Source organism: Prinia subflava, chromosome 12, assembly GCF_021018805.1.
Source record: "Prinia subflava isolate CZ2003 ecotype Zambia chromosome 12, Cam_Psub_1.2, whole genome shotgun sequence".
Taxonomy (NCBI): Eukaryota; Metazoa; Chordata; class Aves; order Passeriformes; family Cisticolidae; genus Prinia; species Prinia subflava.
This window is the reverse complement of record NC_086258.1, coordinates 11,531,022-11,544,606: the sequence shown is the minus strand read 5'-3', so window position 1 is coordinate 11,544,606 and position 13,585 is coordinate 11,531,022. Positions and strand designations below refer to the sequence as shown.

At 51.9% G+C, this 13,585-nt stretch overlaps 2 protein-coding genes across 2 annotated transcripts; both read right to left on the bottom strand.

The window, feature by feature from the left end:
• Positions 1-580: 580 nt before the first annotated feature.
• MYADML2 (myeloid associated differentiation marker like 2) lies at positions 581-3,300 on the bottom strand. The gene has a single exon (XM_063409147.1). It carries the CDS (start codon positions 2,776-2,778, stop codon positions 1,873-1,875), a length of 906 nt encoding a protein of 301 aa, XP_063265217.1. The 5' UTR covers positions 2,779-3,300; the 3' UTR covers positions 581-1,872.
• Positions 3,301-5,720: 2,420 nt separating this feature from the next.
• Positions 5,721-12,692, bottom strand: NOTUM (notum, palmitoleoyl-protein carboxylesterase). The gene is made up of 11 exons (XM_063409129.1): positions 12,178-12,692; positions 11,838-11,890; positions 11,591-11,686; positions 10,978-11,038; positions 10,051-10,109; positions 8,935-9,037; positions 7,970-8,161; positions 7,546-7,646; positions 7,300-7,447; positions 7,008-7,055; positions 5,721-6,897 (listed from the first exon to the last, which is right to left on the bottom strand). Exons 1-11 carry the CDS (start codon positions 12,690-12,692, stop codon positions 6,591-6,593), a joined length of 1,683 nt encoding a protein of 560 aa, XP_063265199.1. The 3' UTR covers positions 5,721-6,590.
• Between the last annotated feature and the right edge of the window lie 893 nt (positions 12,693-13,585).

The window sequence follows — 13,585 nt, the reverse complement described above, 5'->3', positions numbered from 1 at the left end:
TCCAACACAAGTGGATTTCCTTTTCCAAGTCAGCATTTTGTACTTGGACAACCCATAATTTGTTTGGGTGGCAAGAAATAAAGCTCCTGGTTTATATCTATAGCAGATAGCCCTGGGTCTTGCCCTACCAACCTCCTTTTGGACCACATCTTCCAGATTTCCTGCCCTTCACTGGGACTCGCAGAAGAGAAAAACCCCTTGGAAGGCTGTTCCTTTGTGCTGCATCCCAATTCTTGTCCCATTGCCTGGCTAGTGCTCTCCACTGCTAAGGGCTGGTCCTTGCTCAGAATTATTCAACATAATCTGGCCCAACAAGTTTTCCCTTTGCTTTTCAAACCCCACACAGAGCACTGATGAAAAGTAAGCTTCCTTCTTTATTCCCGAGTCATTCTGCTGCAAAGAATCCACTCAGAGGTCTTGCCGTGTTGTGTCTGTTCTTTTATGGGCCCATGTTCAGGCTTTGTATATCAAAATAAAGTGAGCTCTGCTTTCCTGCAGAAAGGCCCATGTCTGCTGCAATGAATGTGTGGAGAGGAGAGTGACAGCACACAGATCTCAGGACATGTAAGTACATCTGCCATTCAGCTTTATTTTGTTTTGGTTAAAAAATAAATATTGCTTCTGACAGGCAGCTACTGGAGATTTTAATGAAAGCACTCAAGTCTGCATGTGCTGCACAAGCACTTGGACACTCTGGCTTCTCCCTGGAACAAATGAAGATTCCTTTGGGGCCTGAAATCTGAGCCAAGAAGTGTGGAACTTTAAAGTGGGTGTTCTGTCAGGGATGGGTCTGAGAAATTTGGCTACTCAGTGATGCAGCGTGCTCAGGAATCCCACGCCTGAGCTGCTCTGGGGTACTGTGTGCAAGTTCTGTTATGTCCTGTCCTGTCCATGCCCCCTCCCATCTGGTTTGGTCTCTTGTGCAGCACTGTGAGATCAATTAGTCTCTGCCTCCCCTTTCCCATGTGCCCAGAATTTATCTTCAAGCATCCAGAAAAAAACCCTTGACCCCAGTGTAAAGAAATCATGGCTCATGAATCAAGACGGAGCACATGCCAAGGTATTTTCTGTGCTGCTCAAGGGAGGATGGCAGGTCACACACAGTCACTTTGCAGGTTGGCTCTGCTCTGCAACCTGATTCTCAGCAGTAGAGCCCCAGCTTTACAAAGTTTCATTTCTGTAGTGACGCAGTGTTTGCTAAATAGGAATATTAAATTAAATAGGCCTCCTCCAAGGTGTGCCCTTGAGGATATTCCTTTTCTGTGCTAGTCAGCAAAGGAGAGGAAGGGAAAAGACTGGCAACCTTCAAAATACTGTTATGGCTATGATGTTCTCAGAAACACCCAGACTGGAACTGCCCACACTTGTAGACATTCCACATCTCACAACACAGTCCAAACTAACCCAAACTCCAAGAGATTGATTTTCATCTCCTGAACTGTTCTTTCATGCAGCTTTTAACTTTTCCATTTCCTGAGTAATCACTTGGTTAACATTAAGCACTGGTTAACAGTTTCAAAATCCTTGGTGTCTTTCCTAATACTTGGCTCAGTAACCTGGTAGCCTGCAGCCTCGCTGCTGTGGCTACAAGCATTCCTGCTGTCTGCAGATGCACGTGGAGCTGTGTCATTCCTTCGCGCTGGCACCAGGCGGGTGAGGCAGAACCTTGGGGCAGTTGGGCTGTGCTTCACATCAGCTGCAGCCCACCTGCTCCAGGTCATTAAATCGTTAGTGTGGTCAGTCCTCACCTTGAAGTTTGGGTGATGGTGTTGTGTGCATGCCTGCCCAGCACCTCTGTGCCCCTCGTCCCGTCCCCCTGCATCTGCAGTGGTTCACAGCACTGAGATGCCCCCGCAGAGGCCCACACACGATTCAGAGGTGTGAGACAAAGCGGATGCGCTGGGAGTACGCCAGGTCCAAGACGTAGAGCAGCAGGTTGACATAGGTGAAGATGGCAATCACCAGCTGGCTGTCCCAGGGACATTTCCCCTTGGCACAGAGGCCAGGGCGTCGTGGGGAGCCGTACTTGCTGTCAAAGCAGAACACTGGCCAGATGACCGCAGCACTCGCGTAGAGCAGCACAGCCCCAAAGGTGTAGATGACCACAGAACGCTCAAAAGGGAACCACAGCAAGGCAGTCTTACCTGTGACACTGAAGGCCACTACCACCACTGTCACCACAAAGCAAAAGCTGTAGACAGCCACACACCACTGCGTCGCCACATATTTCCCATACTGGCTGTCATTCACCAGTGCCCCGAAGATGATGCAGGCTACAAAGGCCTGAACAATTTTCAAGAGCCCAGAGATAGTGGCCATGTAGCTGGTGACTTGTCCTGGTTTTGCCCTGGTTAAGAACACTTCAGTGGCATACGTGACAAACAGAAGGCCCGCGAAGACGCTGGCAGCAATGCGGAAATCCCTCACCTCGCAGCCGATGGGGTAACAGCCCACCTGGACGAAGTAGAGCGGGTAGATCACTGCAGCTGTGATGGACATGAGTGTGGCAAGCATGGCAAAAGCAGCGGTGAAGTTTCCCCAGGACAGGCTCAGGCAGCTGTGCAGGTGTGTGAACTCACAGGCGATGATGAACACAGTGATGGCAAAGCAGAAGGTCCAGACAAACATGCAGAAGGTGCCGTAGGCAGCACTGAAGCCCCCTTGGTGGGCCACCAGGCTGAATGTGGTACATCCGAAGGTCATCTGCAGCAATCGAGCTATTCCTACAGGGGAAGTCACCGCAGCTGTGTTCAGATACGGTCCTCCCGTGCTCTCCATTATCTTTCCAGCCCAGCAGACAATGCATTCAAAGCCTCCTCAAACGTCCTTTGGGGATCTTGCACCTTTGCCCTGAGCCACACCTGGTCCCAGCTCAGTGGAGTGGCAGCTCAAACCCCGCTGGTCTGTGCTGGCATCAGTGGGAGCTGCCTCTGACGCTGCATCTCTGGCAGCTCTCTGCACAGACCTGCGGCTGCCGGGAGGGGACTGGCTGGCTCTGCCCACTGCCTGTAAGCTCAGCGTGCTGCCGTTCGCTCTCTGCTTTCTCAGGTCTGAAACCTGCCCCTGTGCTGTCCTTTGGCTGTCTCCTTTCCCACTGGATGGTACTTTTCCCCGTAGGCTGACATTTATTCCATTTTAGCTCTGCAGCTGTAGCTTTCTGCTGCACAGTTCACAGGAACCTGGAGTATAAATAGGGGCTTTATTAATAGTTCTGGAATGAGTCCTGCCCCCACTCAGCTGTTGGGAGCGGGTGTTATTTAACACTGAAGCTGCGAGCTCCATCAAAGGCTCTTGATTATCTTTCTGCTGTTCTTGTAGAAACTCTGGAGTCTCTGGAATGCTGCTGTTCTCCACACAACCCCCCGCGCTGAGGGGAGGTGTCTGGCTGTGGCAGTGGGCTGTGATCCAGCCATGCTGCAGGAACAAGAGTTCAGTCCCGCAGACCCAGGAGCCCCTGAGTGGAGGCACAAGCCCAAAGGCAGCACAAACCCTATAAAAGAAAGGATTTAGGCCAAAGGCCGAATAAAAGCTGACTCACTTTGCTGCAGTTGATCTGGAGCAGTGATACATTCACCTGCTGTGTTTTGTGTGACAGCTTCTGGCTGTGAAGGTTGACAGCACCCATCCTCAACATTTCCTTAAACTCTTCCCTGTCTCTCTTTTATTTTATGTGGAAATCAATTTTTCTTGTCTCTCTGAATGCAATAACTGAATACAATTGTTTTTTAAAAAATGCTTTGATATTCTTAGCTCTTTTGGAACACAGATTTCAATAACTAGTGTCAAACTCTCCTTCCTGTGAAATCAAAGCTTTCACAGTAAGCTATTCCTGGTATACAGTGCCCCCCAGACTTCATCTCTACCCAGAAGTCTCTTACTTATGTCTCTAAAAGCCCCAAACAAAATTTCTGATGTAGTTTCAGAATGGGAATGGGGGAATGTTTTCACCACAACATAGCAGAAAAATTCCTCCCTTACCCCACAGCAGCATTGCTGACTCCTCACCTGCAGTATTCATCCCAGTATGGAAGCAGAAAAACTTATTTGCTGGAATGGCTCACATGCAAACTGTACAAACTCTTGGCTATAATGACAAAAGGTGCCTACCTTCAGCTTTGTCACCATCTTATAACCTCAGTGTCTCTTTCATTCATCTCAAGTCCTTTCCCTTTTCCTTTGAACGGCCTCTGGTGCTAAAAGTACAAAAGCCTGCATTCATTCGGGGTGGAAGTTGCACAATTAACATCACAATAACCAGGAAATGCAGCAGGAGAGCCAAGGAACTCCAGGTGGACAGGTTCTCATCCCAAAATCTTGCCCTACCTGACTCTATTAATCCTTCACCTGTAGCAGTTTTCCAGGCCTCATTGGCAGTGGGTCACTTTCTGCATTGTGGCACTTTCTGGTGTGTCACTTCCCATCTGCCCGGGACCAGCAGAAAGCAGAGGGACACTGCACGTCATGGCCCACCTGAGGACACCTCGCCCCATCAGTGACGCTGGGGCTCCAGGCAGAGCTGGTCCTGCTGCTCAGCTTCTGCTTTCCCGTGGGAAGTGGTGCCCCTCTGGAGAGCCCTCACCACCAGAGTCAGTGCTGGCAGAGGGCAAAGGTCCCCAAAATCACACTGGCAGAGCAGTGCACCAGACAGAACCACTTTTCTCTCAGAAATAAAGAACCTTATCTATTCAAAAGATCACAGAATACAAACACATGGCACTGAATTCTTCCAGCCTTGCCCTTTTGTCACTGGCTTCTGCACAGCAGAAAGCAGATGAAAAACATAATCAAGACATTCTACTTTTATATTCAAGTCATTAAAACATAAAGGATATCAGTAATCTCCAAACTGATCATAGGCAAACTCCACTGATGTTTTCCTGTTTTTCAGTTTCACTGGGAACACCAACCATTTTCTCTTCAGTTTATCTTCAGTCTGTGTTAATCCCATCATGCACAGCAGGACAGCTCATTGTGGTGGCCTGCATGTGGTCCTGCCACACTTTTCCTGAAATCCAAGAAAAGGAACCAAAGGACTACAGTTTGGTTCATTTTTGGGGTTTACTTACCGAAAACAAGGGATCTCACAAGCAGCACGACTTTTCAAACCTGGCAAGGTCTGTATTGAAAGTACAGGGAATTTTTCCCAAGTCTGGTCCAAATTCTCAGTGGCCAACATGCTCATGTACACAAGTGCAGGCACTCACAGCTGGTCCCAGGGCCTGAAGCAGTGGGGACGTGCAGCTGTGCTCCTGGAGCAGGTCCCCCCACGCCCTGCACGGCGCCGCAGGGTGAAGCTCTGCTCCAGCCGCCCACGTGCTCCCACCCAAAGAAGTCTCTCCAGCCTCAGTCTTGCATTCTCGATCCCTCCCTTGTTCTCCTCCCACTACCATCAAAGGGGATTCTCTATGCTGTGGTGGGTGTGTTCCCAGATGATTAGAAGAGAAATATGTTGGTGCTTGTCTTGTGTTCTCTGCCTTTTCTGCTCCAAATGCTTCTGATGCTCTGATCAAACAGTTCCCTCACTGGAAGAGAGGCCTTTGCAGCACAGCCAGATCTCCCCCCACCTTACAAAGCAATGCCTTGGACTACCTGGGGAATCACAGGCAAGCCAAAAATGCTGTGAAATTTTGCAAACATCAGGTGCTGGGTGAAAGTCTCTGTACTTAAACCTTCTATTATAACCTCTTCATCAGAGAAACAATGACAAGGCACACAGCAAGGGGAACACAGAAATCTAATTAATACAAAACGTCAACACCACCCTTAGCCCTCTCCCAGGCACAACTGACCATCAGGATAACCCATCCAAATGAGCAGCATATACAACTTTACAAAGACATAGGTATGGTTCTCTGGTCAGCCCTTATAAATAGCGTTTTACATATTAAAATAAATATGTCCACATTGCCAAAGTAGCAAGAGGTTTTCTTCGTTATTTAAAAAAAATATGTTACAATATCCTTTATATTTCTTGCTTAGTTTAAAAAAGTAATTAAAAAGTCATTTTATAAAATAATACAAACAAATCGAGTACAAGAGTGTCCATCCCTAGCACATGTCCTGGGTCTGTATACTGTGACTCAGCATGAGATGCTAACCTCCAGGAAGTAACGTAATCATTCCTTCACTTCTAGTTGGACAGAAGAAATCCAGTGCTTGCTTTTTTTCACCACTTGTAACAAGTCTATGATGTAAAACTCATGGCAAGGGAAGATGTCCCAGATCTGGGAAAGGTTCTCATCGCTGCTATTTATGGCTTTGCTACTCCCTGTATCTGATTGCCTTGTGTAATGCAGGAAGAGGATGTGTCCAGCTGAAACTTAGCCCTGGAGTTTGGAGGGAGGGAAGAAGTTCCAGCCAAACAGTGTAAGCAAGAAATTGCAGCTTGCCTTTTTTTTTTTTTTTTTTTCTTGACACACCATAAGTGTGCAAGAGTGTGGGAGCATGTGAGTGCACAGGTGTGAGCGTGCCATGGGTATGAGCATGTATCTGCCTGCAGGAACATTAAGGAAGAAGATTAGAAAGTTTGGGAGAAGGGCTGACAGTCTCTCTCCTCCTGATCTAATCTCTGCCCCTCCGGTAAGCCCTCCCTAGTTACCACTGCTGAGCATCCCCAGGAGTTTACTGGGCTCCAGGCCCTGCTGCTGTGCCATCTTCTGAACATCAAAACCCATGTGCATGAGGAACTGGATCACATTCATCTCCTGCCCTGTGAACTGGTCCCTGATCGTGGGGCACGAGGGGTTGCAGTGAGGCCATGGGCAGCTGTCAATGAGGTGAATTGGGCAGCCTTTCAGAGGAGCCTTCCCATTTTTGTTGCTCTCATGGAGGCTCCGATCCCAACAGTGAAGGGCGCGGGGCAATGATGTCCCCTTCACCTGGATGTCGGTCCAGTGACTGAAAAGACAAACCATACAGATCACATCAGCGGGGTCAGGCTGCCAGGACAGGCTCATTCCCAAGCCACATCCACATTCACCTCTCACAGCATCTGCACAAGCACTTACTTGCGTGTGATGATCTCGTGGGACAAACAGGCAGGAGCAAAGCTCGCACTAAAGGAAAAAAGAAACATGGATTGTCTTGAAGGACAAAGTAAGTCCTGCTGAATCGAACCTTCCAGACTAGGGAGAGGGTGGAATTTTACACAAAAATGAAAAAAGCAAGATTCTTGATGTAGATGAACTAAGTTACCAAATTTACAACGCTCCTTTTTCAGCAGAGATCTGAAAACACAAGGACACTAAAAATATCCCTTAGAAACAAATCTGCCGGGTTCTTCCTCAATGAAACACTTACGCCACATCCTTCAAGGTGTTTCTCAGCTCTCTACCCAAATTCTGGATGTAGAGCCACTGTCCTTCCTGAACAGGCTGGCCAGTTAGGTGTACATTGTCTACAGTAAGCTGGGCCTCATCAAAGAGCCACTGGACAACAAAGACTGGGCCTAGAAAGACAAAAAAATTGGAAAAGGGATTGCTCCAAGTTAGTTACAGATACAGAGGAAACCCTAAATCCATTTGAGCTCTCTCCTTTGGTGCTTACATCGAAGAGTGGGGTAAATCTTATATCCAAAAAAGCAATTCCATTCCTCTCCCTCTTTAAACTGCAGCTTACAGCGTTCGGGAACAATGCCATTCCAGTATCTAGAAGATAAAGCAATAACAGAATGGGAGGCACAGGGCAATCCTAACAGTGTAACCTCTCAATATCCTAGTTCCTGTTCTGATTAGAACTTCAACTAGAAATTCTACAAAAGATAGAACAGCTCTCTCAGCAGCACTGTCCCATCAACACATTCTTTCGCACATTTAGACTTTATTGTCTTTTCCAATAAAATAATTGAAAAAACACTGATATAGACAATAAATACTCCTTAAGTATCAAAATGAAGGAACACAGCGAGGGAGGACATGTTTTCCACACTCTAACGTCTTACAGTAGTGTAGTTTAGAGCATCTGACTGTACCTTATTCCTCTTCTGATGGCCTCAGTTGGAGCACATGTTATGGTATCAATGCAGTCAGTCCTGCGATACTGTTTGTTATCCAGGAACCATCCAGAGTCTGCCAAGCCTCGAACCTGGATCCCTTGATAACCCATCTCCTCCAGCTGCTCGGCCACTCGATCCACGTTCAGGAGCACTCCTGTCCCTCCAGCACTGCAACAGCAACATCAACACTGCAGTCATGAGGCACACACACAGACCAGGTGTGACAGACCTTGCTAGCAGACACACTTTCTTCAGCAGTGACATGCTATCAACACCTTCATCTAACCTACAGGAAAGCTACCCAACCATTCACCATGATCTTCATAGACACCACATTATTTCTTTGCTTGGCAACACCCAGAAATAAAGTGCTGAGTAATAATCTGGTAGCTCAGCAACGAAGTCCTGTTACTCTCTTTCCTGGGAAATACACGTACTCTGTATCATTTACAAGGGGGTTGGCTGCTCAAAAGCTAAAATAATCTGAAGTGAGACAAAATCACTCTTAGCAACTTCTCTATTACGCTCCTGTGTAATACACTGAGTGTACCAGAGCTTTGTGCAACACAGGATGATCCAGAGCACCTGTGTGAGGCAAGTTTGGTTTTTATTTCGGTGTCCCGAATCAATTCACAGGAGGTTTGTGTCTTATGATGTGGGTCAACAGAAACCAGAATTCTTGGTGCAGACAAGAACACAAAGCTTTGTTATTTTCTGGGTTTTCTCTTAAGTGAATCTGGACCAGAAGCTGATGAAGTAATATGGTATCATCCCCTGTTGTACCACTTACATGAGAAAACTGACCAGAGATAAAGGGTTTGCTGTGTTAGTGTTACTGTACTCCTAGAAGAAATGTTTCAGGAGCTGCTGAGATCTCCCTTAACAACTTTATACTGTGGAAATCTCCTGTCTTCACAAAACAGAATATTGTGGATACCTACCTGCTCCCTGCTAGCAGCAATACTTTTGCAGTGCTCAGGCCTTTTCCCAGCAGCTCCTTTATAACCTCCTGTATGATCAGTGCTCCCATGAAGGCATATTCATCTGGAAGACAGCTCAGTGTCAACAAAATTGTTTCCTGTCCAGGCTCAGACTTTTACTTCCTCTCTGAAAATGCTTAAGAACTTTCCAAAGGGATTATGAACCTAAATTCAGGCTCAATTTATCCACCTATAAGAAATACAAGAGATTCTCCCCCTCCTCGTATAGAATGTGCTGCCCTGAAAGAGAACTGAGTGAACTGAATACTCAGTTACACAAGCACCTTCCTATGACAGTGCGTAGAAATTAATAAACTTGGAAAACAAGAAGGAAGGTGCTGGAAGAACAAACACACACCTTTCTACCACCTGGAATCTCATTTCCAACTTACTGCTTCCCCTTCTTCCCAATTCATCAAGCCAATTCAGAGAAGCAATGCTTCACAAGATGTTACATTTACAAAGACCCTGCTTCCTTGGCACCACCAGAATCTGTGGTTGCTGATGTGTAACCACTCCACAGGAATAGCCCCAAGAAGCTGAGATGAAGTGAAAAGGTCCCTTACTGTGACACCACCAGAATGGCAGAGGATGGCAATGCAGCGTGTATGAAATGAACTGTGCTGTTTCCCAAAGAAACCTGCACACAGCTTTAGCTTGACACATGATGGCTCCAGCCCAAGGCCAAATATCCTCCTGATAAAAGTCTGACACTCAATTCACAGTCCTGCCTCTCAGGTCACCCATGCTAAAGTTACATGCAACAGTCAATGTTCCCTCAGCTTCAGCAATTAATTTGTTACATGCTGGAACCTGGAGATTCATCTAAAAGGAATTTTGGTCCTCTAATCCTTGTATACTGCATCAGTGTAACATCTCTTCAAGCAGTGGCTCTGAACTATGTCAAAACAGCCTGAGCTAAAGAGATCAGGATGTTTTATCTGGAAGTAGTTGATATTCTTTCCTGCCCTTCAGCAAGAAAAAGCCTGTTCCTGGTCCACGTGGTTTCACAGAAGTCTGGCCACATCCTTTAATGTGTGATGTCTGGAGCAGCAACGGCCCATCAGCAACACTCACTTTTCTCAGACTTGGAAGAGGCACCGCTCCAAACATCACTTGAGCAATATGGGATGAATCTGTAAGAGAGAGCTGTGTGAGTCCTGCTGTGCCTCTGACATGCACAACAGGGTGAGGATGGGGTCACCTAACTGGAAGAAAATTAAATCCCTGGAAGGGGAAAAGGGAAGAGTTTCTCTCCAGTTTGACAACTTACCTTACTGCACATCAAGTGACAACTGTAATTGTCTTGACTTTTCTCCTGAACACTAATAGTTTTACTGGGTTAAATCAATAAATAACATATCTTTTATCAATCTAATTGAACCACTAAGCTCAGTGGACAGAACTATGGAGCATGACTTTGCTCTCAGCTATTCTGGCAACACATTGGATGGCCTGTCACAGGGCAACTCTCTATGCTTCAGTTTTTCACATGAAAAATGAGAAGAACTCTAGTCAGTGCAGTGTAAATGCTGGCTGCAATCACTGGAGGTTTTTGCAGGAATTAACTTCCCATGTCTCTGTTTTGCAGAAGACATATTAACATCCCTTCTGTATAGATGCATGTAGAAAGTGGTCTCTCTCATTTCTCTTCTTTGAATTAGGAGAGCTGCTCCACATTCTTCTCAAATTGTCAGATGTGTAACACACTATCAGCCCACCACTTGTGCTGGATTCACCACTGCAGCTGTTTGAGAAGGCTCTCTAAGCTATCCCCAGTTTTTCTTCATTAGATCACCCTACAGCTCCAAGGAGATTGAACCTGAGTTTCTTGACCTTGTCAGCCCTATGTGTTAGAGAGCTGAACTGCAGAAAATGAGGAAACACACAATTCCTTTTTTTCTAGTGTTAGTCTTAACCTGTCTCTGCAGCACTTTTGCTAGCCTAAAAGGCAGGAGATGCTGTTCAAGTATAAAGCTATTTCCCTCCGTTGTCCCTCCTTACACCATGTTTGCATTCCACCAGTGGGGATTTTCTTCTGGCTGAGAGGACAGGATCCCAGTTCCTGCAGATGGGCACAAAGAAACAAGAAACATACAGATGACAGTCTGTGATTTCAGAGGAATCGTAGGAGTCTCATGCAAGACCTCTGACCACACAGAAAACAAACATCCATGATGAAAAACATTGGCAAGGGAAGTGGAAGGAACATTTCTAAATTTGCCCATAGGCAGATTTGACATTCAGAATTTGATTCACACTACAGATGCAGCCTGTCTAGAAGCTTCTTGAAGTACAGAAAAGACCTGTGATGCCTATTTAAGCACCTCCCCAAAAGACAAATCCTAGCAGGTATATTCCAATATACTCAGACGATCTGTGTGAGTGATGGAGGTTTGGGTACCCAGGAGGCTGCAGCATGAGAAGAGAACGGAGAGAGAAGCACTCATTACCGGCGATACCCGTGCACCCAAAACGCCTGCCCGTCCCCGCGGCACGGGCTCGGCACGGGGCAGCAGCCTGTCGCCTCACAGGCTGGTGACGGCGGGCGCTACCTCAGCCCCGTCCCGGTCCCGGTCCCTCGGGGCTGCCCCACGGGGTGGAGGGGGCGACTCACCCACGCGGGTCGCGGGCCACTCCCGGGAGCTCATCAGCCGCCGCATGGTGTCGTAGCGGGTGTCGCAGTTCTCCCTGTTGAAGCAGTACCACCCTCCTGGCGAGGGGACAGGGGTCAGCCGCCCCGAAGGGCCGGGGGCTCGCGGGCGAGGGACGGCGGCCCTCAGGGGCCAGGGCACCGAGGGCAGCCTCGGGTCGCCGCCCCGCTCGTGGCCGCCGGTGCGGAGGTCGGGGGCGCCGGCGCTCACCTTCCAGGAACAGCAGCCACCGCCGACTGCCTTTGGACTCCTTCAGGTAGTAGCTGCGGGCACAGACAAGGGGCAGCGCCTAAGCGGGAGCCGGGCCCGGCCGCAACGCTCCGGTGCCAGTCGGGCCGGGGCCACGCCGAGGCGGCGGCGCCGCTCGCGCCCGCCCGGGGAAGCGCCGGGGCCGCCGCCCGGGAGGCGCTCGCTGCACCTGTCGCCGCCGGTGCCGCGCGCCGCCGCGCGGTGGCGCCGCAGCCCTCGGGGCCGGGCCGCGGGGAGCGGCGGCGGCCGCGCGGGGCAGCCCCGGGGCGCCTGGAGGGGCCGGCGCGGCGCGGGGACTCACCCGGCCGGGCTGCCGTCGTTGCAGGTGACCGAGGCGTTGTGCAGGAGGTGCAGGCGCAGGTCGTGCGGCAGCGCTTGGGCCGAGCAGGGGTACAGCGACTGCGCCAGGCTCTTGACCTGCGCCATGAAGCTGTCCATGTTGCCCTCCACGGCGGTGAAGTCCAGCGGGAAACTCTCGGCTGCCGCCGCCGCCGCCTCGCCGCGCTCGCGGACCGCCGGGCCTCGCCGCCGCCAGCCCTTCCTGCCCTCGCCGCCGGGCCCGGCGTGCAGCAGCCCCAGCAGCAGCAGGAGGTGCACGGCCGCCGTGCCCATCGCCGCCCGCCGCCACCCGCCGCTCGCCGCGGCAGCAGCCAGCCCGCGGCGGCGGGCAGCGCCGCCTGCGCTCCGCCGCGCCCCGCCGCGCCACCCGCGGGGACGGGGGTCGGCGGCGGGCGAAGAGGGTAGCGCCGGCGGCTCGGGCTCGGCGGCGGGGCTGCCGGCACAGGAGCCCGCCGCCCGCTCCCAGGCGGCGAGCATGACAGAGGGGCACGGAGTGCGCGGGGAGCGCGCCGGGGGCGCCGCCAGCCCGGGCGCCGCGTGGGGCAGCAGCCGGCCAGCCCCCGCCCTGCCCTGCCCTCCGCCCCCTCGGAGCGAGGCGGAGGGAGCGGGGGGTCTGCGCCGCGCCGCACCGCACCGGCACGGTGGGCCGCTCCGTCGGGGCGCGCCCCGCGCTCGACGGCGACGCCATCGCCGCCCCTGCCGGCGCCGGGGCAGCGGCGGTGGCGGCGGCGCCCGACAGCCTCGCCCGCAGAGCGACGGGGGCCCGGGGCGGCCTCTCTCTGGGGCCGGGGGGCGGTCGGGCCACCCGAGCCAGAGACCCCGCACGTGGCAGCCCCCGTGGCGGCGCCCCAGGCCCGCGCCGCGCCCCCCGATCCGCCCCTCTCCCCCCACATCCCCGACGGCAGCTCCTCCCCGGCTCCGCGTCGGCGGCACTGCCCGCCCCGCCCCGGGACGTGCCGCCGCCGCTTCACCGGCGGAGCTCAGCCCGCGGGCCCCGATCGCTCTTGTGCGGGATCCCGCACGCCGTCCCGAGGGCGGCCCGCGGTGCCGCGCTCCGGCCTGGCCCCGGCTCCCAGAGCGCAGCGGGAAGCGGTCGTTTGATCCCAGACAGCGGCGTCCGGTCTGCTTAGCTTCCGCGGGTGACCGGGGCCGGCGGCGGGTCTCTCCCGGCCCGGAGGATGCTGCCGCCGGGACCAGGAGGGGACGTGGAGGCCCCGGGCGTGCCGGAGTCCCTGCGGGCCGGGGGCGGGGGTTCCGGCCCCCTGCAGCCCCCGACCGCCGGCGCGGGTTTCCCGCGGGTCGGAGTCTCCGCGCCCTGTTGCTCTCCGCAGCTCGTGAGGTTTACCGCCGGCCGCTCTCCCCCGGGGCAC